Genomic DNA, 25,094 nt, shown 5'->3' with positions numbered 1-25,094 from the left:
AGGTGAATTCTACCAAACATTTAGAGAAGAGTTAACACCTGTCCTCTGAAACTATTCCAAAAAATTGCAGAGGAGTGAACACTTCGGAACTCATTCTGTGAGGCTAGCATCAGTCTGATACCAAAACCAGACAAAGATATCACACACACAAAAAGAAAATTACAGGCCAATATCACTAATTAATGTAAATTCAAAAATCTCCAACAAAATATTAGCAAACTGAATCCACCAGTACCTCAAAAAGATCATATACCATGATCAAGTGGAATTTATCCCAGGGATACAAGGATTTTTCAGTATCTGCAAATCAATCCATGTGACACACCACATTAACAAATTGGAGAATAAAAACCACATGATCATCTCAATAGGTGCAGGAAAAGCTTTTGATAAAATTCAACATCCATTTATAATAAAAACCCTCCAGAAAGCAGGCATAGAGGAAACATACCTCAACATGATAAAGGCCATATATGACAAACCCACCACTAACATCATACTCAACAGTGAAAAGCTGAAAACATTTCCTCTAAGATCAGGAATAAGACAAGGATGTCCACTCTTGTCACTTTTATTCAACATAGATTTGGAAGTCGTAGACACAGCAATCAGAGAAGATAGAGAAATAAAAGGAATCCATGTTGGAAAGGAGGAAGTAAAACTGTCACTGTTTGCAGATGACATGATACTATACATAGAAAATCCTAAAGATGCCATCAGAAATCTACCAGAGTTCATCAGTTAATTTAGTAAAGTTGCAGGATACAAAATTAATACACAGAAATCTGTTGCATTTCTATACACTAACAATGACGTATCAGAAAGGGGAATTAAGGAAACAGTCCTATTTACCATCTTATCAAAAAGAACAAAATACCTAGGAATAAATCTACCTAAGGAGGCAAAACACCTATACTCTGAAAACCATTCAACAGTGATGAAACAAATTGAAGACAACACAAACAGATGGAAAGATATACCATGTTCTTGAATTGGAAGAATCAATATTGTGAAAATGACTATACTACCCAAGGCAATCTACAGATTCAATGCAATCCCTATCAAAATACCAATGGCATTTTTCACAGAACTAGAACAAATAATTTTAAAATTTATATGGAAACAGAAAAGATCTCTAATAGCCAAAACAATCTTGAGAATGAGGAACAGAGCTGGAGGAATCATGCTCCCTGACTTCAGACTATACTACAAAGCTAGAGTAATCAAAATAGTATGGCTCTGACACAAAAACAGACACATCAATGGAACAGGATAGAGAGCCCAGAAATAAACCCATGCACTTATAGTCAATTAATCTACAACAAACGAGGCAAGAATATACAGTGGAAAAAAGACAGTCTCTTAAATAAGTGGTGCTGGGAAAACTGGCAGCTACATATAAAAGAATGAAATTAGAACATTCTCTAACACCATGTACAAAAATAAACTCAAAATTGATTAAAGACCTAAATGTAGGACTGGATGCCATAAAACTCCTAGAGGAAAACATAGGCAGAAAACTCTTTGACATAAATCACAGCAATATTTTTTGATCCGTCTCCTAAAGTAAAGGAAATAAAGGTAAAAATAAACAAATGAAACTGAATTAAACTTAAAAGCTTTTGCACAGCAACGGTAACCATTGACAAAAGGAAAAGACAACCTACTGAATGGGAGAAAATATTTGCAAATGATAAAACTACCGTATGACCTAGCAATTCCACTCCTGGGTATATATCTGGAAAAAAAAACCCACTAATTCAAAAAGATACATGCATCCCAGTGTTCATCCAGCATTATTTGTAACTGCCAAGATACAGAAGCAACCTAAGTGTCCATCAACAGATGAATGAATAAAGAAGCTATGGTATATATATGTGTGTGTGTGTGTGTGCGCGCGCACGTGTGTGTGTGTGTGTACACAATGGAATACTACTGAGCCATAAAAAAATGAAATTTTGCCATTTGCAGCAACATGGATGGACTTGGAGGGCATTATGCTAAGTGAAATAAGTCAACAAAGAAAGACAAATACTGTATATCACTTACATGTGAAGTCTAAAAAATATAAAAAGCTAGTGAATAAAACAAAAAAGAAGCAGACTCACAGATATAGAGAACAATGGTTACCAGTGTTGGGGGGCAGGGGCAGTAAAAGAGTGGGAGAGTGGGAAGTACAGACTATTGGGTATAAGATAGGCTCAAGGACATAGAGTTACAACACGAGGAATAGAACCAATATTTTGTAGTAACTGTATGTAAATGGAAAGTAACCTTTTAAATTGTTCAAAAAGTAAAAAATTAAATTAAAAAAATTAAGTGCAACTATTAAAAAAAAACAGATCAGTGGCTTTCAGGGGCTGGGATGTGGGGAGCACAGGGGAATTTGAGGAAGTTGATGGGACTGATCATAATGGTGGCTACATGAGTAAATGCATCTGTCAAAATTCATAGAACGTATACTAAAAGGAGTGTATTTTGCTCTATATAAGTTATGCCTTAATAAACCTGACTTTAAAAAAATCAAAGGGGTGCATAAAGATATACCATGCTAACAATAACCAAAAGGAAGTTATAGTGGCTATGATAATATCAGACAGAGTAGATTTCAAAGCAAAGAGTATTACCCAAATAAAGATGATTTTATAATGATAAATGGGTCAATCAAGAGAATATAACAGTCTTGTACACTTGTACATTTAATATTAAAGCTTCAAAATACTTAAGGCAAAAATGATAGAAATGAAATATTTGAAATTTAAATAACATACTTCTCAATAACCCATGGGTCAAAGGAGAAGTTAAAAGAGAAATTTTAAAGTGCATACGTTTAAGGGAGAATTTATGCCAATTCTGTACAAACTTTTCCAGAAAATGAAGAAGCTGGAATACTTTCCAACTCATTATTTGAAACCAGAAGATAACAAAACCGGGGGCGGGGGGGCAGGGGGACATTATAAGCAAAGAAAACTACAGACCAGTGTCCATCATAAACTTATGTGCAGAAATTATAAACAAAACTTTAGCAAATCAAAGCCAGTGATACATAAAAAGGATAATATATAATGACCAAGTATGGTTCATCCCTGGAATGAAAGGTTGGTTCAGCATTCAAAAACTGGTCAATCTAATTTATCATATTAACAAGAAAGAAACATATGATGATCTCAATAGATGAAGAAAAACATTTAACAAAGTCCAACATCCATTCCTAATAAAAATTCTCAGCAAACTAGAAATAGTAGGAAACTTCCTCAAAATGATGAAGGGAACCTATGAAAAATCTACAGTTACCATCATATTTATTGATGAAACACTGATTGCTTTGTGCCTAAGATCAGGAACAAGACAAACGTATCTACTCTCACAACTTCTACCCAACATTGTACTTGAAGTTCTAGCCAGTGCAGTGAGGCATGAAAGAGAAATAAAAGGCTTCCATACTGGAAAGTAAGAAGTAAAATTTTCTTTATTCATGGACAGCATGACCATCAATGTAGAAAATCTAATGGAATCTACAAAAAACTATTAGAACTAATAAACATCAAAAATATAAAATACCTAAGGGAGAAATCTGATCTTTTAACTGTGTATGCTGAAAACTACAAAATATTGCTAAGAGAAATTAAAGAAGACCTAAATAAATGAAGAAACATACCTTGTTCCTGATTTGGAAGACTTGGTATCATTAAGGTATCAGGTCTTCCTTAATCTATATCTAGAGTCATTGCAATCTCCCACTCAAAATCCCAGTCAGCTTTAAAAAAAAAAAAAAAAAAAAAACCTTGAAATTGACAAACTGATTATAAAAGACATTATTCACTTAGTATTGAAACCAGATAGAACATCAGTCTTCCCTGGATAACATTTATGATTAAAGGCAACTGTTCTTCTTTGTATAAGATGACTCAGGAGGTTACCTCATCCCTCTCTTTCTCTTTGCTGCTTCCACATATTTAAAGGCAGAGGACATAGTGAAATAGATGAACTTCTGCATATAGATCTGAAAATAACTTTTGGAAGAAGACACATACCTCAAATGACAGCAGTGAAGTATGAAGTAATTACCGCTAATCAGGAAGCTAGCTAATGGCAGAGATGACTAAAGAGTCATGAAACATTTATCAGGGTTAGAATTTAGCTGAATAATAAAGTTGAAGGGGAAACCCTCCAGTTCTCTTTCATAAAAAGTCTCTGACTTTTAAATGATTTTAAATGTTCAAGTCAACATTAGATAAATTACAAAACTCATAAGCAAAAATAAATTTAATAACAAAATTGAGTTATAAGTACCAAGTAGGTCTTTCATATCTGTTACATACTATAAAATGACCTCATTGTAAGCTGGCTTTACTTTTTTTAACTCACATTTAGAGAAAGATTTAAAATAACGCATCAGACATGAAAATAATTTCAATTGTCATTTCATTTACAGGTCTGCATTACATTTACTGAATTCGGAAAAATGCAAAACATTTGTAACTTTCTTGTTGAAAAGCTAGATAGCTCTGTTGTCATCAGCCAACCCCAGTTCTATCATACTCCAGGTTCTGTTGAGAATCTTCGGTAAGTTAAGCACATCTTTAAATTAATTGTCAACTAATTAAACAGAACTATTCAGTGCTGCGGTTTGTTGAATTGTCGTATTAATAATCTCTGCATTTAATTCCTAAGACGGCAAGCCTGTGTTGTGGCTGTAGAAAATGCATGGCGCAAAGCTCAAGAAGTCTGTAATCTTGTTGGCCAAACTCTAGGAAAACCTTTATTAATCAAAGAAGAAGAAATGAAAGAATGGGAAGGCCAAACAGATGATCACCACTCATCCAGACTCTCAAGTTCGTTAACTGTACAACAAAAAATCAAAAGTGCAACAATACATGCTGCTTCCAAAGTATTTATAACTTTTGAAGTAAAGGGGAGAGACAAGAAAAAAAACCGTATCTGAAATTCTGACCAAAATATATTGTGTTTGTATCTTTTTGTCTATTTTTATACTTTTTATAATGTTTGCTTTTGTCCTGAATATATATATATATTGTGTAGTATATAAAGTGTTTCTCCCCCAAGTCTGTCAATCCTTGAATATAGTTCCACAGAATACTCATGTTTACCTCCTGTTTTTGAAAACTTACTACGGGAAATACTCTTTGGAAATAAATGTGTTATATGTGCACACTTGCATAGTGACAGTTCATATAAGTGTATGTGTAAATAATTTTATATTCCTACTAAGGATGAAATATTGACGCAGTTATTAACATGATTCTTAACATTCATAGAAAGAATGATAAGCAATACATAACTTTTGATAAAAGGGTACTGAGATATACTAAGAAAATATTTTGATGACAGAAATAAAAGATAATATATGGACCAGACTCTCTTCACTAGGGCTCCTTTGATTATACCAGCACTCTCCAGTACAAATATATATAATGCAATCCATATATGTAATCTAAAATTTCCTAGTAGATACATGTTTTTAAAAGTAAACAGTTGGGCTTCCCTGGTGGCGCAGTGGTTGAGAATCCGCCTGCCGATGCAGGGGTCACGGGTTCGTGCCCTGGTCCGGGAAGATCCCACATGCCGCGGAGCAACTAAGCCCGTGAGCCATGGCCGCTAGGCCTGCGCGTCCGGAGCCTGTGCTCCGCAACGGGAGAGGCCACAGCAGTGAGAGGCCCGCATACCGCAAAAAAAAAAAAAAAAAAAAAAAGTAAACAGTTGAAGCTAATTTTAATATTTTATTTAACCCAGTATATCCAAAATATTATCATTTCAGCATGTAATTATTCTTAAAATAATTAATGGATATTTTATATTATTTTTTATACTAAGTTTTCAAAATCCAGTGTGTATTTTATATTACAGCACATCTCAATTCAGATGTTAAATTTTCATCAGAAATACTTGATCTGTATTTAAGTTTCTTAAAATACAGGCAGAAAAAATAGATTCACACACCCAGTTGTTCCAGACATTCTTGAAAGATCGAGTAACTGGATCACGTGTCAGTTTTTAAATTAAAAAAATTTTTTAATTTAAAATTCAGTTCCTTACTTGCACTAGCCACATTTCAAGGACTCAAAAGCCATAAGTAGGTAATGGTTACCGTGTTGGACAGTGCAGGGCCATACACTGAGAAAATACTGATCCTTAAGGCTATCTGAGCAAGTACATAGCATTGCTATTGCATTATACACCATCTGCAGGTGTGTCTACATAAGCCAAGTCCGTTATGCAGCACAGGCTTTCCATTCCCTGCCATACAGCTAAGCCCTAGGGTTTTTCCTTTGATATAGCTTGACACTCATATACCAATGTTTCTTTCCTATAACATATTTCCAGTATGTAGTTTTCCCCCCCACCCACCCACTTTCTTAAGTGACACTAAAACCGCTTAATCCATCTCTTCTCTAGTATCCTTGGTGGGAAGGAGTGTGGAAGCTAAGAAGAAAAATTTTAGAATCCAACACCGCTATTTTAAAATCCTGATTTTACTACTAGAATGTAAGCTCCTTTAGAATGGAGATCTTGTCTTTCTCATTCACGGCTGCATTCTCAGTCTTAGCATAATGATAGGGCCAACACAGTAGGCTCTCAAATATCTGCTGAGCAATGTACTGGTTATAGCAACTTGGCAAGGCACTTTAATTTCTTTAAGCTTCTCTTTCCTCACCAATGAAATGAGGCTAATAATACCTACCCTGCAGTGTTTAAGGATTAAAGTTGATAACTGTAAGACCACAAGGATAATGCCTAGCACATAGCAGTTACTAGGTAAATGGTAGCCACTATACCAGCTGCATTCTTTGATTATTGTCAACCCAAGTAAAAGTTGGCTTTTCCAAATCTATCATTAAGATGAATTTTTAAATAGTCATATTAAAAATAAACATCAGAAAACCAGTTTAAGGTATGTTGAAGTTTTATTTCCAAAAAGAGTTAAATAAATTATATTTTAGCTTTTATTTATCCAGTTGGGTAGAAAAGTACAATTGAGTCTGTACATCAAGAAAAGAATTGTTCATACTCAATAAAATTTAATCACGGGGGCTGAGTTTTCTTAGCCATGGCTTCGTTGTATCTTTGGTTGCATCATATTTGGTAAAGAAGGTTTTCAACTTAGCAATAAATACCTAAAAACAAATTTTTTTTTTTTTTTTTTTGCGGTACGCGGGCCTCTCACTGTTGTGGCCTCTCCCGTTGCAGAGCACAGGCTCCGGACGCACAGGCTCAGTGGCCCAGCCGCTCTGCGGCATGTGGGATCTTCCCAGACCGGGGTATGAACCCGTGTCCCCTGCATCGGCAGGCGGACTCTCAACCACTGCGCCACCAGGGAAGCCCTAAAAACAAATTTTAAGTTAGCAAACACTTTTTAGAATTTACAGACATTTTTAAAGATGTTGCCTCAAAAAAAATCCTATAAAATGGACAGTGCTACAATTCTGTTGAGCATCTAAGAGAAGTAATCCTTCAAAGATTGCACTGGGGCTTCCCTGGTGGCGCAGTGGTTGAGAATCCTCCTGCCGATGCAGGGGATACGGGTTCATGCCCCGGTCCGGGAGGATCCCACGTGCCGCGGAGCGGCTGGGCCCGTGAGCCGTGGCCGCTGCACCTGCCCGTCCGGAGCCTCTGCTCCGCAACGGGAGAGGCCACAACAGTGAGAGGCCCGCGTACCACAAAAAAAAAAAAAAAAAAAAAGATTGCACTGGTTTATGTATGACATTCTGTGTACTTTAAGGGTATCAAATTTAGTTGTCAGTTAATGGCAAGTTAATTTCTGACGCATGACAGATAGTGGAGTATCATAATGAATTACTTAGGGGACCTGTGCCACAAAGTCTGCTAGAATAAACCTATCCTGAACTTAATCCTGACAGAATTTCTTTCTTCTGACGCCTTTTTAAAGAAAATCTTTCAAGAAAGCAAAAAATTGTAATTGCTGTTTTCTGAAAGAAAATTTCTTTCTAATTAAGATATTTGAAACAGACCCACTATGTTCCAAGCTCCTTTTTAGAAAGAAATACTATTAAAATAAGGTTTCTGAATATTACAGATACAATTTAGGATTCCATTCAGCTACATGCTAAAGCTACATTTTTTGTAGTAGTGATTTACCTTACTTATATCAGTATTCTTATTTGACAGTTAATTTGAGTTCAATGTAAATAAGACCTGGAAAAATATTTTTTAACTTAAGATTCTGCGCCTCATATTCCATAAATATTGTTATGACCTCCTTGGAAATGTAGGTTTAGGAGATGCAAATTATGTCAGACTTGTTTTTTGTTTTATTTTTTGAGTTTTTTTTTTAACATCTTTATTGGAGTATAATTGCTTTACAATGGTGTGTTAGTTTCTGCTTTACAACAAAGTGAATCAGTTATACATATACATATGTTCCCATATCTCTTCCCTCTTGCGTCTGCCTCCTTCCCACCCTCCGTATGTCAGACTTGTTGATAAGAATTTGATAGTGAGGAATTCTTCTCACTGGCGTAAAAGCAATAAAAAACATGAATTATGAGGTCAAAAGTGGGAGTTAACATATTATCTACATTACAAAATTCTGTGGAAGACATGTTTTATTATTCATTCCAGAAAATATATAAATCGGTTTAATCAAAATAACAAACATTTATTATTTTATTCATATTATATTTGCAGCCAAATAGTTTCTAATAGCCATAAAATCTGTGGCCTAAATCACTTTAACATGTTCAGTTTTGTTCAAAGACTAGAATTAACAGTGGCTTATCCAAGTCAAACACTTCTCAGGGTGAGGTAATGGATACTTTTCAAGAGGAAGTATTTGTACTGTTTGATTAGAAAGAATAACATCCTTTTATAAGCTGTTTAGCAGGGGGATATTCTGTTTCAGGCACTCTCTGGAGCTCTGGCTTCAGTGTCCCAACCAAAAGTACTCCCAGATAGCCATGTCACATATGGGTGCTTACCAGTCCCACCTCAGAATGAGCAAATGCTGGCTTCGGACTTCAAATGTTAAGTTGTTACTGTTACAACAGTGAAAAAACAAAACAGCTAATCAAAAACATATTATTTGCTACACAGAGTTTGATTTATCAGGGTTTCATATGCTTGATACAATTTATAAGGCAAATAAGTGAACTGAAAACTAAAATAAGTTTCCACACTAAGAGATTAAAAGCCTAGGTGGCAGGAGAAAGTACTAATCTAAATGATCCTGAAACAAGGCAGTGATCCCTGAATTTAAAAAAAAAAAATCCTCCAAATATCACGTTGCCATCTGGTGGCAGTGGGGATGTGTGCGTGTGGGTCCATTTTTTTAAACACAGAGCTTCTGTCATCCTCTGCTTCCCCTCTACAGACAATTTTGCACAAAAGACTCAAAAACAGGTAAAGAGTTCCAATACTTCAAACAGAAAAATGTGTATTACATCTTAATTTTTCATCAGTTTCTATACAAGACTATGAACTCCTGAAGGGTAGGGCTATGTCTTAAACATTTCTTTTCCTAGTACCTGGCTGATAAAAGGCTAAGAGGAGGAAAAGCTGCTTGTCAGTTATTCTGCTTTATTCCCAAATCAGAAGGATAGCATTTATAGCAGAGTACCTCCAGGTTGGTACACGTGGAAGTAGGGAAGGGAAATGCAGAGCACTGATTCCAGAGTCAAGTACAAATATGATCGTCTAAGACAGGCTTTGAAAATTAATGGTAATGGAAAGAAATTCAATTTAAACATCAATTTATTAAAAGTTTTAACTGAATTTATTAGATGCAGTTTTATAGCAGTTGCAGTCAGAATTTCAAAAGCAACTTTCCCTGAGTGTGTATTATGGGCTGTTTTTTTTGTTTTCTGTTGTCGTTTTAGGGTTTTTTGGGCTCCAGTTCACTGTTTTTATTTACATAACCACCTTTCTCCCAGACAAGCAACATTAGCCAAACTTAAGGCAAAGATGCCTTGTTGGTGAGCATTCTGTTCAATTTTCTTCCACGGAGGCTCTTCTCAGTGGCCAGTTACCACATGGGGTTCATGCTGTGTTTGCACATTTTCTACTGGATCGGCCGTAAGTGAGGACCTTTGCCCTACCCTCCTGTCACCACTGAGAGTGATTATACTTGAGCCACTCATTGCTCACCAACGGGCCATGACAAACTCTCAGGGAAAGTTGCTTTCTTTGAAATTCTGACTGCAACCGCTATTAAACTACATCTAATAAATTCAGTTAACTTACAACTTCTAATAAACAGATGCTTAAATCGAATGTTTCCACTACCATTAATTTTACTTTCAAAACCTATTTTAGAAGGTTATATTTGTACCTGATAGCAATAATGAATTTGTATCTCATACAAAAACAGTGTTTCTGCTTTTTCTTTTTACCAAATCGGCCACGTTTATTGTAATTCCATTTTAAAAGAGTGAGTGTAATGATTCAGATCAATCAAGTCTAGCCCAAGTAAGTAAATAGCATCAAAAGAAAACTTTTCTTAGTTTATGCTAAACTAATGATGAAAGGTCTAAAGTATTACATTCTGTATTGGAGTAGGAGGTGAGATATAATTAACTTAAAGTTGAATGTCAATCAAATACAATTCAAAATTATTTTAATATAGCACATGTTTCACTAGCTCAACCTGCAAGGAAAGCATAGATTTCTTCTTCATAGTATCTATTCCTAAAATGATAAAGATGCAGTGATACAGACTGATGTGTTCTGCAAAGGATCCATTATGAATATACAGCTGAAACCTTTGAAAATTTTGCAAACCACAGAGGTCGGCATATATATGAGGAATGACTATATTTGTTTCACTCTGTAGGAATGTTGAGAATTCATAGCATCCCCAAATGTTACTACTCTTAAACATTACACTCATTTAAAGTATTCAGGGACTTCCTTGGTGGTCCAGTGGCTAACACTCCACACTCCCAATGCAGGGGGGCCAGGGTTCTATCCCTGGTCAGGGAACTAGATCCCACATGCCACAACTAAGAGTTCTCATGCTGCAACTAAAGATTCCACATGCTGCAACTAAAGATCCTGCATGCCGCAACTAAAAGAACACACATGCTGCAACTAAAGATCCTGCATGTGCAACTAAAAAGATCATGCATGCTGCAACTAAAAGATCTCGCGTGCTGCAATGAGGATCCCGCATGCAGCAACGAAGATTCCCGCATGCTGCAACTAAGACCCAGTGCACCCACATAAATAAATTTTAAAAACTTATTTTAATAAATAAAATATTCAACTGTTCATTTGAATAAGAAATAGAGAATCGATGATCTCACTAAAATTAAATCCAGCACTTTAGACATGTTTATCTAAATGATTAGACATTTCATTGTCCAATATTAACTAATGGGTTTTCATATTATTTGGTGACAACTCTGGAAACGTAGCCCTGCAATAACCACACGACTGAATAACTATGAGAACACCTGCAGCTCTGAGACCTGGAGAGATTCTAGCCCTCATTCCACCACCGCAGCCCTGATGGCAGGAAGAAAAGAAACCCCAGCAGTGTCTCTAGAGCCACCCAACTACTGCTTTTCCATGTGTTCAGAAAGGGAATGTGGGAGTTGAGAGAATAATGAACTTCTTGGAAGATAGGCATGATAGAGGCTGTCACATCACTCCCAGAGGTATATGTGGAGGCAGTTCCTTCAATGCTTAGTTTGCGGTTTGCAGTCTGCTACCTGCCAGAGCTTAATACGACTAGAAAGAAACATGTAAAGTCTGAATATAAAGAATTTTTTAAAATCATAATCAGGAATGTGTGTAGTTGTAATGCTACACTTAACAAGCAACATCATTTAAGAAGAAGGGACAAAAGCTAAAATTAAAATGCTTGAAATTAATAAAACATATAAGAAATCAAAGTTTTGTTTAGGTTTTTATCTTTACAAAAAAAAAGAATTCTGAATACTCTTCTCCCCTTCCTACCCTGTCTCACATACAAACTGCTATTTCCCATGAATGCTCTCTCTCCAGTCATACACAGTCAAGATAAACAGCCCCAAATCTTGCACATAAGTGCCCCTGAGTCTGCATATCGCAAATAAAGCCTGACATCTTTTCATTTTTGCCACTGAGAAGATGAATTATCATGGATGGTGAGGTTTTCATGACTTATTTGGGGAAAAGTGGATTATGTGTTAAAAAAACTGTTTTATCAAGTCTTAATAACAGTTATATTAGGGTATATTTTGCTACCTGCATCATAATTCTTTTTTCATACCCTGTCCAAAATATATCCCCTTTCCAGCCAAGCCTAAAATAATCCAGGACAAATGTTCAAATGTCAAGTTACAATTATTTCTTACAGTTTTTCTTATTCTTTTTCATAAAAAAAATCAGTATTGAATCAGCATGAAAATGTCAAAAATAAATGACTTTTATTTTCAAGGTTTGAAATGAACTTTGGATACTCTTCTTAGACCTGTAGAATCCCTTAAACCATTCTGTTTGCTAGATGTCTGTGGTCAGTTATATCCCTATGCCAATTATTATTTTTAGAACACTTTTTATTCTCAAGTGGCCTTGATGCTTTTAAATTCATGGTTTTACACTGTTATCTGAAAAATCGTATAAACATTTGTATATATAGATGTAGATACATAGATATATAAATTATCAAAATAAAAGGGATTACTCCCTTGCCTCTTCCCCATTACTACTAACAGTATAGTTTTTTTTTTTTTTAATGTGGGGCTTCCCTGGTGGTGCAGTGGTTAAGAATCCACCTGCCAATGCAGGGGACAGGGGTTCGAGCCCTGGTCCAGGAAGATCCCACATGCCGCGGAGCAACTGAGCCCGTGCGCCACAACTACTGAGCCTGCGCTCTAGCGTCCATGAGCCACAACTAGTGAGCCCAAGTGTCACAACTACTGAAGCCTGCGCACCTAGAGCCCGTGCTCTGCAACAAGAGAAGCCAGCCAATGAGAAGCCCACGCACCACAACGAAGAGTAGCCCCTGCTTGCTGCAACTAGAGAAAGCCCGCGCACGGCAACAAAGACCCAATGCAGCCAAAAATAAAAATAAATAAAATAAATAAATTTATTTTTAAAATGAATCTTCCTCTTTTTAAATAGGAAGTAATTATCCCTACTCTTAGCTCCCCGGCCTTTAAAATATTTATTCAGGAATAACATGGAATTAATAAGTTTTACATAGATTAGTAGAAGCCTGGTGAATCTTCTAGATGGTCAGAAAAGACCATTCCTAACTTCCTTTATTTTATACACGATATCTTAGTTCAAAATATATTTTGGAAAGGGTATGTGCCAATCAGGAGTCAGATTAGGCAAAATTTGAAAGCAGATTTATAAATGCTCCCACCTTGTCTTTAATAACCAGTGCTTCCTGTGAGTCATCCATGCCTTCAGGCTCTGCGATGACCGTCTAAAGCCATTCCAACAGTCAGAAAGCCTTAAAAAGAAGTAAATAAAATGATTTTAAAACAACAAATGGCATAATGCATGTTAATATATAGCAAATGACGTTTCTCGTTACCTAAGTCTAGCTATCATCTCTGAGAGAGGAACTTGTCTTTTATCTAACCAATGTTGAGTTTATCTGTGTAAAATTTAGAGAAAATAGACCTCTTCCATGAAACAAGAGTATTAAAGTACATAAAACACACACACACACACACACACACACACACACACACACACACACTCCATATCATGCCCAGTAAGTTTTCTGTTGTGTGAGAAATCAGGTGTCAGAACCATAGGTTATTTTATCTTAAGAATGTAATTTTTTAATCAGAAAAGTATAATCTAGCTACATAGTATTTTTCTGCACTTTTATTACAGTTTTATAATTCACTAGAGCCAATTTCTCTTTTCCACAAAGGATCTTTTTCTCATTCTGTACATGTTTAAAAGGACCATACATCAGACAAAATTTATTGTTTAGAAAAACACTTTTATGAGCACACTATTTTTAAAAAGTGTAATATACCTTATGGGGCAATCAGTCACCTCCGGAATAATGTGGAGCTTTTCACACTGTAGGGTCAAAATTGAGCTAATACTAAAAAGGAATTCTAAAGTCTTATATACCAATATTCAGCACCGATATGTAATTTTATAATACTATTTTACCACAGCTCTCTGATGTCTCAAGAGTTCACAAAACTGCCAAAAAAAAAAAAAAAGAAAGAAAGAAAAAAAGAAAACTCAGGGTAAAATCCAGATTGGGCGAGGCCGAAAAACAGACTGCAATCGTCACCTCAGCCCTCACTGATGTGACATACAGGATCTGTCTGAAATAGGGAGAGTAAGTCAGTCATTTCTTTCCCCCAGAAGGTAAGGAGAGTGTACACCAATAAAAAGCTGAGAGTAAGACACGTATGCTGAAATAAACTACCCTCGAGTATATGGAATTGCTAAATATTCTTTTTTTACTGAATAATCTGGTTTCTTTCCCAACTCCATAGGGAAATGATATGTGAAAGAAAGTGGACAAAGAACAGACTAAGATCGTGTTTCCATTACCCTCATGGTCTTGCTTCCTTTTCCCTGAGATAAAGCTAAAAAGTAAATACTTTTCAGAAGTTACACTTTGTCATCCGAGGTAACCACCTGACTTTATTTTTCTCCAAAATTGTTTTGAGACCCCATTTGCCCATCCGTGCTCAAGCTAGTTTTTTAAAAAGATTTGAGGAAGAGTTCCTGATTGTTCTTAAAGCTAATTGCAATTTTCAAGTATGCTTATCAATCAAATGTTATTGAAAAGTACTGTGCTAATCTCAATAAGTAGAGGTAGTGTTATAATTTATTGAGCCACCCTCCCAATCCCCCCTCCAAGAAAAGGATGAGGAGGGAAGATTTAATTATGGAGCTTCCACTACAAAAGGAGAATGCGTACTGATCTTTATTCATTTCTGGTTTGTTTAAATATTTACAGAAGCATGACTATATCGTTGTGTGAAGGGATTTCTATTCTTGGACTTTACTTTTCAACATTTTTGTGCACGTGTTGTTTAATATCTTTTATTTGCCAAAAGCCACTACGTTGATTAACCCATTTTCTGCTCCCACAATCCCAAAATATTATCTTAAATGATGTGTAAAGTTCTCCCCTGAAGGACGGTAGCTATTTTTTTTTAAGGATGAAAGAAACTACAAGAATGACAGTACAGTACAACCCTTTGATTCCTTGAAGACTCTAAGCAGGACCATTGGCATACCTGAGTCAGTAGAGATTCTAGTGGCGTTCAGCCTACAGAACCATCTTCAGGAATCTCCGGTGAGAAGTCTTCCAAGATGCTTCTCTATGTAGTGTATCGGGCAAAAGGAAAAATACGTTCATTCACCTTCACTGTGCAAACTCCTTCAGCAAGATTTACCTACGAAACACTAGATATTTTTAAATTACTACCTCTGAACTCAATAACTTACTACTTTTTATTTTGGGGTATTGGATCGAAAGCTGACTAGAAGCATTACCAGGTCATTAGGTTTCTTCCCAGATACAACTACTCTTCTTAAAATGAATGATAAATAGCAGAATTTATTTCCCCTAATTCAAGCACCCGACTTTCCACAAAACTTGGGCTCACTTAACAGGTTACTTACATTTGTGAGCCCAGATAAAAGCTCACTTGATAAACTTGGTAAAAATAGCTTAAAGAGAAATCTTAGACTGCATGAAAAGCTTCCTTCAGTAGGAAAAGAATATCCTTTCTTCAGAGTAAATTGAAATTCCTAAAACCAATTTAATCCACACTTAAAACATTAAAAGGTTAGAAGTTGGCACTGAGAATGTTTATTTTGTATGTGTGTAGAACACACACATACAGGAAAAAAAAATATTGAGGTAGCCTAATTTGGACTTTTTTGCCGAATTGGGCTATTCTCAGTCTGAGTTAGCTAGCACTTGCTGTTGATCAGTGGTGTAATGCAGGTGCCTGCATTACCGCTGCAGTGTGTACATCTATCTACCAGAAGAACTGGATTTAGACACGTCGTGGGGCAGAATCAATGTGCACGAAATTTTTAAGCCGCCATCTGCTGACTCTTCACCGACAGAGGTCTGACTGCTTTTTCTTCCTTTCAATTTCTTTCCCAGCATCAGGTTTGTTTCCTGATTTACCTGCACTCTAGAGCTGGACCATAGAGGTCAACTCTGGGTCCGCTTTCTACCTAAACCCAAACTTCTTCTACAGCATCTTTGATGAGTGGTCAGCCAGTCTTTGGTATTAGAGCCTTGGTAGAAAATTAGAAAGAATGAAGGCCAGTTTGGGGACAAGAGAGAAAATATGAAACGGGAAGAGTGAAAAGTGTATATTGAAGAGGAGGAAAACTACTGACTTAAGAAGGGAAAGCAGGCAAATAACACACTGGGGCTTCCCTGGTGGCGCATTGGTTGAGAGTCCGTCCGCCGATGCAGGGGACGCGGGTTCGTGCCCCGGTCCGGGAGGATCCCACGTGCCGCGGAGCGGCTGGGCCCGTGAGCCGTGGCCGCTGCGCCTGCGCGTCCGGAGCCTGTGCTCCGCAACGGGAGAGGCCACAGCAGTGAGAGGCCCGCGGAACGCAAACAAACAAACAAAAAACAACACACTGGCTGAGGGGTTGCACATCCCTGCAATGTAAAGATACTAACCTAGCTTCTCGCAGCAAATCCACCGTGTGTATGTGTGTGTTTTGTTTTTGTTTTTATTTAGTTGGCTGCATGGGTTCTCAGTTGAGACGTTCAGGTTCTAAAGCGCGGGCTTAGTTGCCCCTTGGCATATGGGATCTTAGGTCCCCGACCAGAGATTGAACCTGCGTCCCCTACATTGGAAGGTGGATTCTTAACCACTGGACCACCAGGGAAGTGCCACATGTGTATGTTTTTAAAGTACATCAAGGATGCCTGTGAATGAGGTTTGTCTCTGCATGCTCTTTTCCACTTTCTGATTCCAAGCCAAAATGCTGGGCTTTTAAAGGCATACAAAATGCCGAGGAATTCCACAACCCTAAGTCCAGACATCGCTGGTGAGTCCATTTCACCCTCTAGGAGAAGGTCCTTAAAAAACTAATAACTGGGCTTCCCTGGTGGCGCAGTGGTTGAGAATCCGCCTGCCGATGCAGGGGACACGGGTTCGTGCCCTGGTCCGGGAAGATCCCACGTGCCACGGAGCGGCTGGGCCCGTGAGCCATGGCCGCTGAGCCTGTGCATCCAGAGCCTGTGCTCCGCAACGGGAGAGGCCACAACAGTGAGAGGCCCACGTACCGAAAAAAAAAAAAAAAAAAAAAAAACTAATAACTTACCTCAGTAACAGCAGAAAGTGGTCCAGAGGCTGAGATGAAGTCCAGATGGAGGGGAACTGATGAATTACTTAAGATATAGTAACCAATCATTTGGAGCTTATTTGGATCCTGATGCAAGCAAACTAAACAAAACTATAGCAGGAGACGTTTGGAAATTTAAATACTGACCAGATGTTTGATGTTATTTCTATGTGTTTGCTCCTTTTCATAATATAGTTGTTTAGAATGGCATCTTTCCACTACTGCATGCAGTTTCCAGTAACAACACAAGAAAACAGAATGAAAAGAATGAGAAGGCTTGGGTGGGTCACAAAGGATGGACATGCAGAGTCTGAAAAGCAGGCTGAAAAGCCAGGTGCCCAAACCTTGACATTTTTCCAAGTGATACTAAGGATGAGCCCGAGGAGTTTCTTGGGAGAGGGGTTGCTAGATCATAACGCGAGAAACTGCAGTTGCTAGTCAGGATGCAGGGCCGGATCTGGGAGAGGGAATGAGGCCATGCTCGGGGGTGGGGGGCTTTCTGATCAGGTCACGAGAGGAATGAGAAGAGGATACTGCTTTCTCTCTGCATACGAAAGTGACAGATCAATTTAAATGATCTTCACTTATTCGTTGAGATAGGTTTGTTAAAGCAACGTAACTTCATTATCTCAATCACTAGCTGCTGCAGATGAGTGCATGTGAAGTAATAGAAAAGATCTTCATTAAAAAGTGTTGAAAGCTTCTAAGGTAAAATGGTGTGTTGAGTCAGAACACAGAATCTTTTGAGATAAATAAAAATAAGCAACAGAAGAATTACATTATGAACTTTTTAAAAGTGACAGATTATCAAGAATATATCGAAAGGCAACTGTGTGCCTACCACACTCCTGGACATTATGGAACATTCTAGAGAAATACAAATCCCAGAATTTAGCTCATGAATCAGCGTCAGAACATAACCGCCTGAGTAAACTATTCATGTAAAGTAGTTAGTTTGGTGACAACATTTGACAGAAAAAAAAAATCCACTTCTGGTAAAGTCAGTAGTTACTGTTTGAAGAATCATAAATATACACGGGTAGACTTCGGTTGTGTAACAGCTCCAAGATACCTAAAGAAAGTGAAGAATGAATGGGTCATAGCAGAGGAGGAAGCATGACATCCACCAAAAGAGAGATGCAGACGACAAAGGACAAACCAAACCAAAACTAACCTCGACAAACACTTGCCCTCCCCCAGGTCCAAAAAAGAGCAATAAATTATACACGTCGCCTTCTTCCTCGTCCCCAAAACGCCTAAAATGACGCAAGGCGAAGGCGAAGGAGCCGCCCTCGCCCTGGTTCCCCCTCGGTCCGGTTACCGTCCAGCAGCCCCGGAGCGGAGGCCCCGGCCCGGCCCGCGCTCCGTCCCGGGCGGCTCTCCATCCACACGCGGCGGCGCGGGCCTGTCCCCCGGGGAAGCCGGCATCCCGGCCGGCGCGCCTGGCGAGCCCCTCCCGGGCTGGGGTCAGCGCCCGGGGCGACGCGCTCCGCCCCCGCGGTCGGCTCCCCGGGCGGGCGCTCGGTGGGCAGGGCTGCTGGGGGCGCGCTGCGCTGGGACCCCGCGCTCCGCCCGGTCGTCCGCGCTCCAAGGCCCCGCGCCAGCGCGACCTCGGCCTGCGGGCCTCCGGCGTTTCAGACTCGCCGGCCCTCGGCGGGATCTGCCGTAGTCCACCCAGAGCCCCCGTCTCGTGCTGGGACCCCCAGCCCTAGGCCGTGCCATTTCCCTGCTTTGCCCGCTGTTAGTGCAAAAGGTCAGGGTGGCCTGCGTGTCCTCCGCATCCTTCACCCTCCTAACGCCGGCAAGTGCCGTTCGCCCTTTCTTCTCAGGCCTCTTACTCCGTTTCTATTGCAGCTGCCTGATCCCAGGCCACCGTCCCTACTGATCACCCTCCCCCCGTCTCAAGTCACCGCAAATCCACGCCAGGATGCAGTGACCCAACGTAAACGCGACTCTGATCGCGTTCTTCCCATATTAAAACCTTTCGGTGGCTCCTGGGGGCCAGTAGCATTAAAGGCCAAGCCCCTTGCGTGGTTTCAAGGTCTGACCCCTGTGCTCTCCGCAATCTCATCCCTCCTCCTCCTCGAGCGCTCCCGAAGAGCTCCACAGACTCCCTTCTCTGCAATGTTCCCCGCCCCCAATGCCTACCAGGCTCGTCTGGCTAATTTACTCACCTTTGTGTTTTAAAAGTCGCCTCTGCCATCACATCCTCCAGGACTGCCATCCCAGCCAGCAGAGTGAGATGACCCTCAGAGCCCCTGCGTGTTTCTCTCAATCGTAGCACACATCACTACTCCAGCTACCGTAATTACCGCTTCTCCTCCACCCCTACTCCCAGCAGATCATCGCCTGCTACTTTGTACCAGGCACGGGGCTAAGCAGGTGTTACGAATTATTTAATACTTACAACCACCCTGTGAAGTAGCTTCTGTTATTCCCATCATACACAGGCAGCATAGGCTAAGAGCTTAAGAAATGTGTCTAATCTCGCACGGCCAGGATGCAGGGGACTCAGGCGTCCATATTTTTTAAACCTAACACTCCGGGTGATTCCCGTATGCAGCCACGATTGAGAATCACTCTGTGGCCTCTGAGGTCTTTTAGGACAAGGGGGCCATCCATGCTTCTGGACCTAGCACAGTGACTGAGACGCCGTAGGTGTCTGTGGAGTGAATGGAGGTTTTACTTGATCCTCTCTCTGCACCAGTCTAGAAGGCAGGCCCATTCAGAAATCATAACTGCCTTGTTTTTAGATGTGCAAAGAGATCCAGAAAGTAGAGTGACTTTACAGTTCATAAATGGCAGTGCATGTTCCGGACTAGGAACATCTGACCCCCCCTGGGCTCTTTTGACCATCGTAGCTTTTTCTGGGACAGCCTCCCAAAGAAAGATTTCCTTTTGATTCTTCCTGGAACACTTTGGTGATAAGAGATTCATTTTCACCTCTGATCAGATTTAGAGCATCTGTAGTGCCAGAGTGCAGAGTAGAAAGGGACAGGGTAGGTTCTGCTGCCAGAAAGAAAGAGGAGTGGCCACCTTCCTGAGCAACATCGTTCTTTGGATGTTTATCCTTAGAAAGGAATTGCTTCAGTTACTGGAGTCACCTCGAGATCATTCCAGGTCATCTGGAATATTATTCCAGGTGGTTCTGCTAAGCCTCTAGGTTGAAGGATTTTTTAAGTGAAAGAGTAACATCAGAATTGGATTTACTGAACACACACACACACACACACACACACACACACACACCACCAGCAGCAGCAACAGTGCAGGGGATGCGTTGACAAGGGACAAAAGCAGACACAGGAAATGATGTCCATAGCAGGGTTGTTAATAACAACAAAAGGCTGGAAACAACCACCATGTCGACTGGCAAACAGAATGGTTCGGTTGTGATGTTCACAAAATAAATATTATACGTAAGTAGAAATGAATGAATTATACCTTGTGTAAAACATGCATAAATCTTGGAAGTATTACAAAATTACAGTCGTATGAAGAAACAGCCAAAGAATGTAGGAAAAAGACAGCCACGAAAAATGTAGGAAGAAAAGATATTAGAGATCACTCAGGCTCCTTATTTGTTAAACAAAAACGTGAAATCCATGTATACACTTGCATACAAGATATGCAGTTTATTTCACAGATACTTGGATGTTTATAACTCACAATGCCTCTACAAGCACATGTATATGCGTGCTATATAAGCACATTCTACAACTGGTATACAATGGACTGTGAAAGCATGATAGATGGCACAAATGTTATTACTGTGGAGGTGATTTGCGTCTTTAAAACAGAGTTTAGCAGTATGGAGCTTCCTCAAAAAATTAAAAACAGAACTACCACGTGATCCAGAAATCCCACTTCTGGGTATATATCCAAAGGAAATGAAATTATTATCTCAAAGAGATATCTGCACCCCACCCCCATGTTAACTGCAGTATTATTCACAATAGCCAAGGTATGGAAACAACATAAGTGCCCATCAACAAATGAACGGATCAAGCAAACATGGTACATATATACAAGGGGATGTTATTCAGCCACCAACGAGAAGGAAACCCTGCCTTTTGTGACAACATGAATGATACTGGCGGACATTATGCAAAAGTGAAATAAGCCAGACAAAGAAAGATAAGTACTGTGTGATCTCACTTATTATATGTGGAATCTAAAAAAGTCAAACTCAGGCAGCCGAGTGGTGGCTTCCAGGAGCTGGGGAGGAGGTGGGAATGAGGAGAGGTTGGTCAAAGGGTACAAACTTTCATTTAAGAGATGAGTAAGTTCTGGGGATCTCACGTACAGCATGGTGATTCTACTTGATAATATTGTGTTGTATACTTGAAATTTGGTAAGAGAGTAGATCTTAACTGTTCTCACCACACCAAAAAAAAAAAAAAAAAAAAAGAAAGATAACTATGTGAGGTGATGGATGTAGGAGTAGATTGGTGGTAATCATTTCACAGTGTGTATATCCAACTGTCATGTCGTACACCTTAAATATATACAATCTGTATTTGTTAATTACACTTTAACAAGTCTGGGGAAAAGAAAAGAATTTAAAATAAAAACTAAAATAGAGTTTAAAGATAAAATAGATCAAAAAGTCATGAGAATGACTAAGACATAGTAAAATGACATGGCCCCTTCTTTTTTCTAGCAATATTTCAATGATTTCTGTCAAACGAGTAAAAAAGTAGCACTTCTTAGATTTGGGGGAAAAAAAACTGACATTAGGTAAGATAGTAAGTAAAATAGGGAGAAGTAAATAGGAAGTGAGCAGATGATATAACCTTATGTCTTTTGACATTTTCTAGCTGCTCCTTAGTGACAAAAGTTAAAATCTATATTTGTAACTGTAACAATATATACTATGCCAAAAAGCCTGAGTCATATGAAATGTCCCCAAGTAAAATTTCATTTGTAATATAAGACACTTTAACCATTCTTCTAAATGAAAAGAAACTTGATTTAATTAGAGATCAGCTAATTAATATATTTGTTATCTAACTCCTAGGTAATTTTAATAACTTGTAAGAGAAAATTATTTTTCTCAAAATTCAAGGAAAATTGTGTCTCTCTTAACTTTCCTCTCAAATAACAAGAATGATGAAAAGGGTGACCCCAGAGGGTAGCTTCTTTTAAAGTTTTGGCTGAAATGAATGTCAAGTTTATAGATAAGCCGTTATCTGAGTTTTGGTATTGCCAATATCCAGCACATTAAAGTTATTTATTATAAGCCTTCATGTTTCCAAAATAAAATGTCTGGCTTTTGCACACTACAGCAGGCATCCACACTGAGTGAAAAATAATAATAATAATAATAATAATAATAATAATGTTTCTCAGGCTGAAAAGCTCTGTTTATGAAGTTGGAATCTGATATTTCTGTTTTATGTTCAGTGGAGCCATTTTGCCTAAATTGCCGGCCTGCAGTCTTCTGGTTGATGACCTCTTTCATGGACAAAATTAATTCAAGGCAACACCCCTAACAATTTCAAAGCTTGCTGTGAACTGTGGCAAATATAGAACTCCTTTCAAGATTTCCAGTGAATCACCCGTTACCTGTCTGTGATAATGGAAAACTCTCTTGCCAGGTGACTGTGAGATTTGTGTTCGGAAGTTGAATACAGTTTATTGGTACCAATTAATTCTAACCATTAAGTTATAGTTTTCATAGCTCAGCTATTACTGGAAGAATCGTCATCAGGCTGCACAGGTTTCCTTCTGGCCACATCATATGGATCCTTCTGGCCACATCATATGGATCATCTGGCCACATCATATGGATCTTTCTGGCCACATCATATGGATACTGAGTTGCATCTCATGCATTAAAAACAGCTGAGATAGGCAGAGAAAATTATTCAGGGACTATCGGTCAGCGTTCCTAACAATGTAATACATCAAGCGATTAGACTCGATGTCAATCATGTGAGCAGAAATGTTACATCGACCTCATGATTCAAATAAAGCCAAAACCTCGTAAGCATGTCATGGTAGCCATGAGAACGGGGCTTGAAGAACTCCATCTCCAGGGAACCTCGACCGGAGGCCCGGTAGCCGCGCTCTGAATTCCATCGCGGCACGTGAGCTATGGATTCACACTTCCCCGGGCGACTGTGACACGAGGACTTCCCGTTTGTCCTGCTGGACCTTTCTTAGACTGCACCGCAGTTGAGATGCTTTCACCCCACCTTACTTCCCTTTCTGCTTCACTGGGGTCGGGCTTACCCTGCAGTCTGATGCATCTCCCAGCCTCTCCTGGCTCCTTCCCAATTTTCTTTCATAGCACTTCCTTATTCAAATCCTGGTATGTTTAATCCCAACTTGTCGTCTGCTTCTTGGAAGACCTGGACTAATTCATATGTCTACAAGTGTCTGTTGGGTATTCAATTAAAAGTGTCATAGTGAAGAACCTTTGTATTCTATTACAAGTTAATCAGTAAAGGGATGTTGCCTCTATGCTTAAATTACACACAGTGACCCGTATCTGGGAACCCTGCCTCCCAGGTGATGAGCATTAAGCTAAAATACCTTTGTTTAGCTCACAAGAAACACCCTGACCAGGCCCACCTGTGAATGACCGCAGGGAGAAAGGACTAAACACATCACATCTAGAGGCTGATGGGAACCAGGAAATGTGTGAATTTGTGCCCGCCCCCTTCCGTATAGAAGATGCCTGAATTCTAACTCGGGCGAGAGGCTTCTCTGAGACGCGATTCCACGTCTGCTGGGTCTGCTAGCTGTCCGATTAAAGTTGCTATATTCCTTGCCTCAGCAACTCGTCTCTCGATTTATTGGCCTGTCCTGTGGCAAGCAGTACCAGCTTGGACTTGGTAGTAAGTGTTGGCAAAGCCAGCCAGCCCCAGTTAGGGAATTTTGGGGTAAGGCAAGCAGCTGCCAGGACCACTTGTCCTGTGGATCTTCGCTTCAAACTTCCCCAAAGTGCCACCGGCTGCCCCAGCACTTGGCAGTGGAAGCAAAGGACTGTCATCTGGGAGCCGACGAGTTCCATGCAGTAGGGTAAGTTACTCCAGTGTGTAAAGCCAGAAACTTTGTGTCCTCTCCATTTGGGTTTTTTTTCTCCAGAATAAGCCAATTTTTCCCTGATTTCAGCAGGTTACCCTGTTACAGAGAGGAAATAGTTGCTGGACTTTTACCCAGTTTGTGTAGCAGTTTGTTTCCTTGGATGCTAGCATTTGTGTGTGCCTTTTGTTTGTTTGTCTTGTATTTATGTCTTTAAAAAATGGGGAATGAGGCTCCCCTGGTGGCGCAGTGGTTGAGAGTCCGCCGGCCGATGCAGGGACACGAGTTCGTGCCCCGGTCCGGGAGGATCCCACGTGCCGCGGAGCGGCTGGGCCCGTGAGCCATGGCCGCTGCGCCTGCGCGTCCGGAGCCTGTGCTCCGCAACGGGAGAGACCACAGCAGTGAGAGGCCCGCGTACCACAAAAAAAAAAAAAAAAAAAAAAAGCACAGTCAAGGGGCTTCCCTGGTGGCGCAGTGGTTGAGAGTCCGGTTGAGAGTCCGCCTGCCGATGCAGGGGACGCGGGTTCGTGCCCCGGTCCGGGAAGATCCCATGTGCCGCGGAGCGACTGGGCCCGTGAGCCGTGGCCGCTGCGCCTGCGCGTCCGGAGCCTGTGCTCTGCAACGGGAGAGGCCACAGCAGTGAGAGGCCCGTGTACCGCAAAAAAAAAAAAGGGGGGGGAATGTTTCAACTCTCCCTGAAGAAAGTCCTTTGAGGCCCATTTTGGATAAGTGATCTGATTACAGCTACGACCTGCTGAGTGAGAGGAAGATGATATTTTATTGCA

At 39.8% G+C, this 25,094-nt stretch overlaps 1 protein-coding gene and 1 long non-coding RNA gene across 3 annotated transcripts in view; one reads left to right on the top strand and one right to left on the bottom strand.

The window, feature by feature from the left end:
* IRAK1BP1 (interleukin 1 receptor associated kinase 1 binding protein 1) overlaps window positions 1–5,488 on the top strand; it is a 36,844-nt gene extending 31,356 nt beyond the window's left edge. The window contains exons 3-4 of one of the 2 annotated variants that reach the window (XM_059082990.2): window positions 4,436–4,566; window positions 4,675–5,488. In XM_059082990.2, the coding sequence (XP_058938973.1) occupies window positions 4,436–4,566; window positions 4,675–4,945 (402 nt within the window). In that variant the 3' untranslated portion in view covers window positions 4,946–5,488. The remainder of the gene's footprint in view (window positions 1–4,435; window positions 4,567–4,674) is intronic. The other variant, XM_067011273.1, reaches the window with a different exon arrangement.
* Window positions 5,489–8,571: 3,083 nt separating this feature from the next.
* Window positions 8,572–19,828, bottom strand: LOC136792416 (uncharacterized). The gene is made up of 5 exons (XR_010836187.1): window positions 19,452–19,828; window positions 17,257–18,349; window positions 15,192–15,275; window positions 13,331–13,420; window positions 8,572–9,014 (listed from the first exon to the last, which is right to left on the bottom strand). It is a non-coding gene; the product is annotated as an uncharacterized lncRNA (long non-coding RNA).
* Window positions 19,829–25,094: the final 5,266 nt, after the last annotated feature.

Source organism: Kogia breviceps, chromosome 13 (genome assembly GCF_026419965.1).
Source record: "Kogia breviceps isolate mKogBre1 chromosome 13, mKogBre1 haplotype 1, whole genome shotgun sequence".
Classification (NCBI taxonomy): domain Eukaryota; kingdom Metazoa; phylum Chordata; class Mammalia; order Artiodactyla; family Physeteridae; genus Kogia; species Kogia breviceps.
The sequence above is the reverse complement of the archived record's forward strand: the minus strand, read 5'-3'. Positions and strand labels throughout refer to the sequence as shown.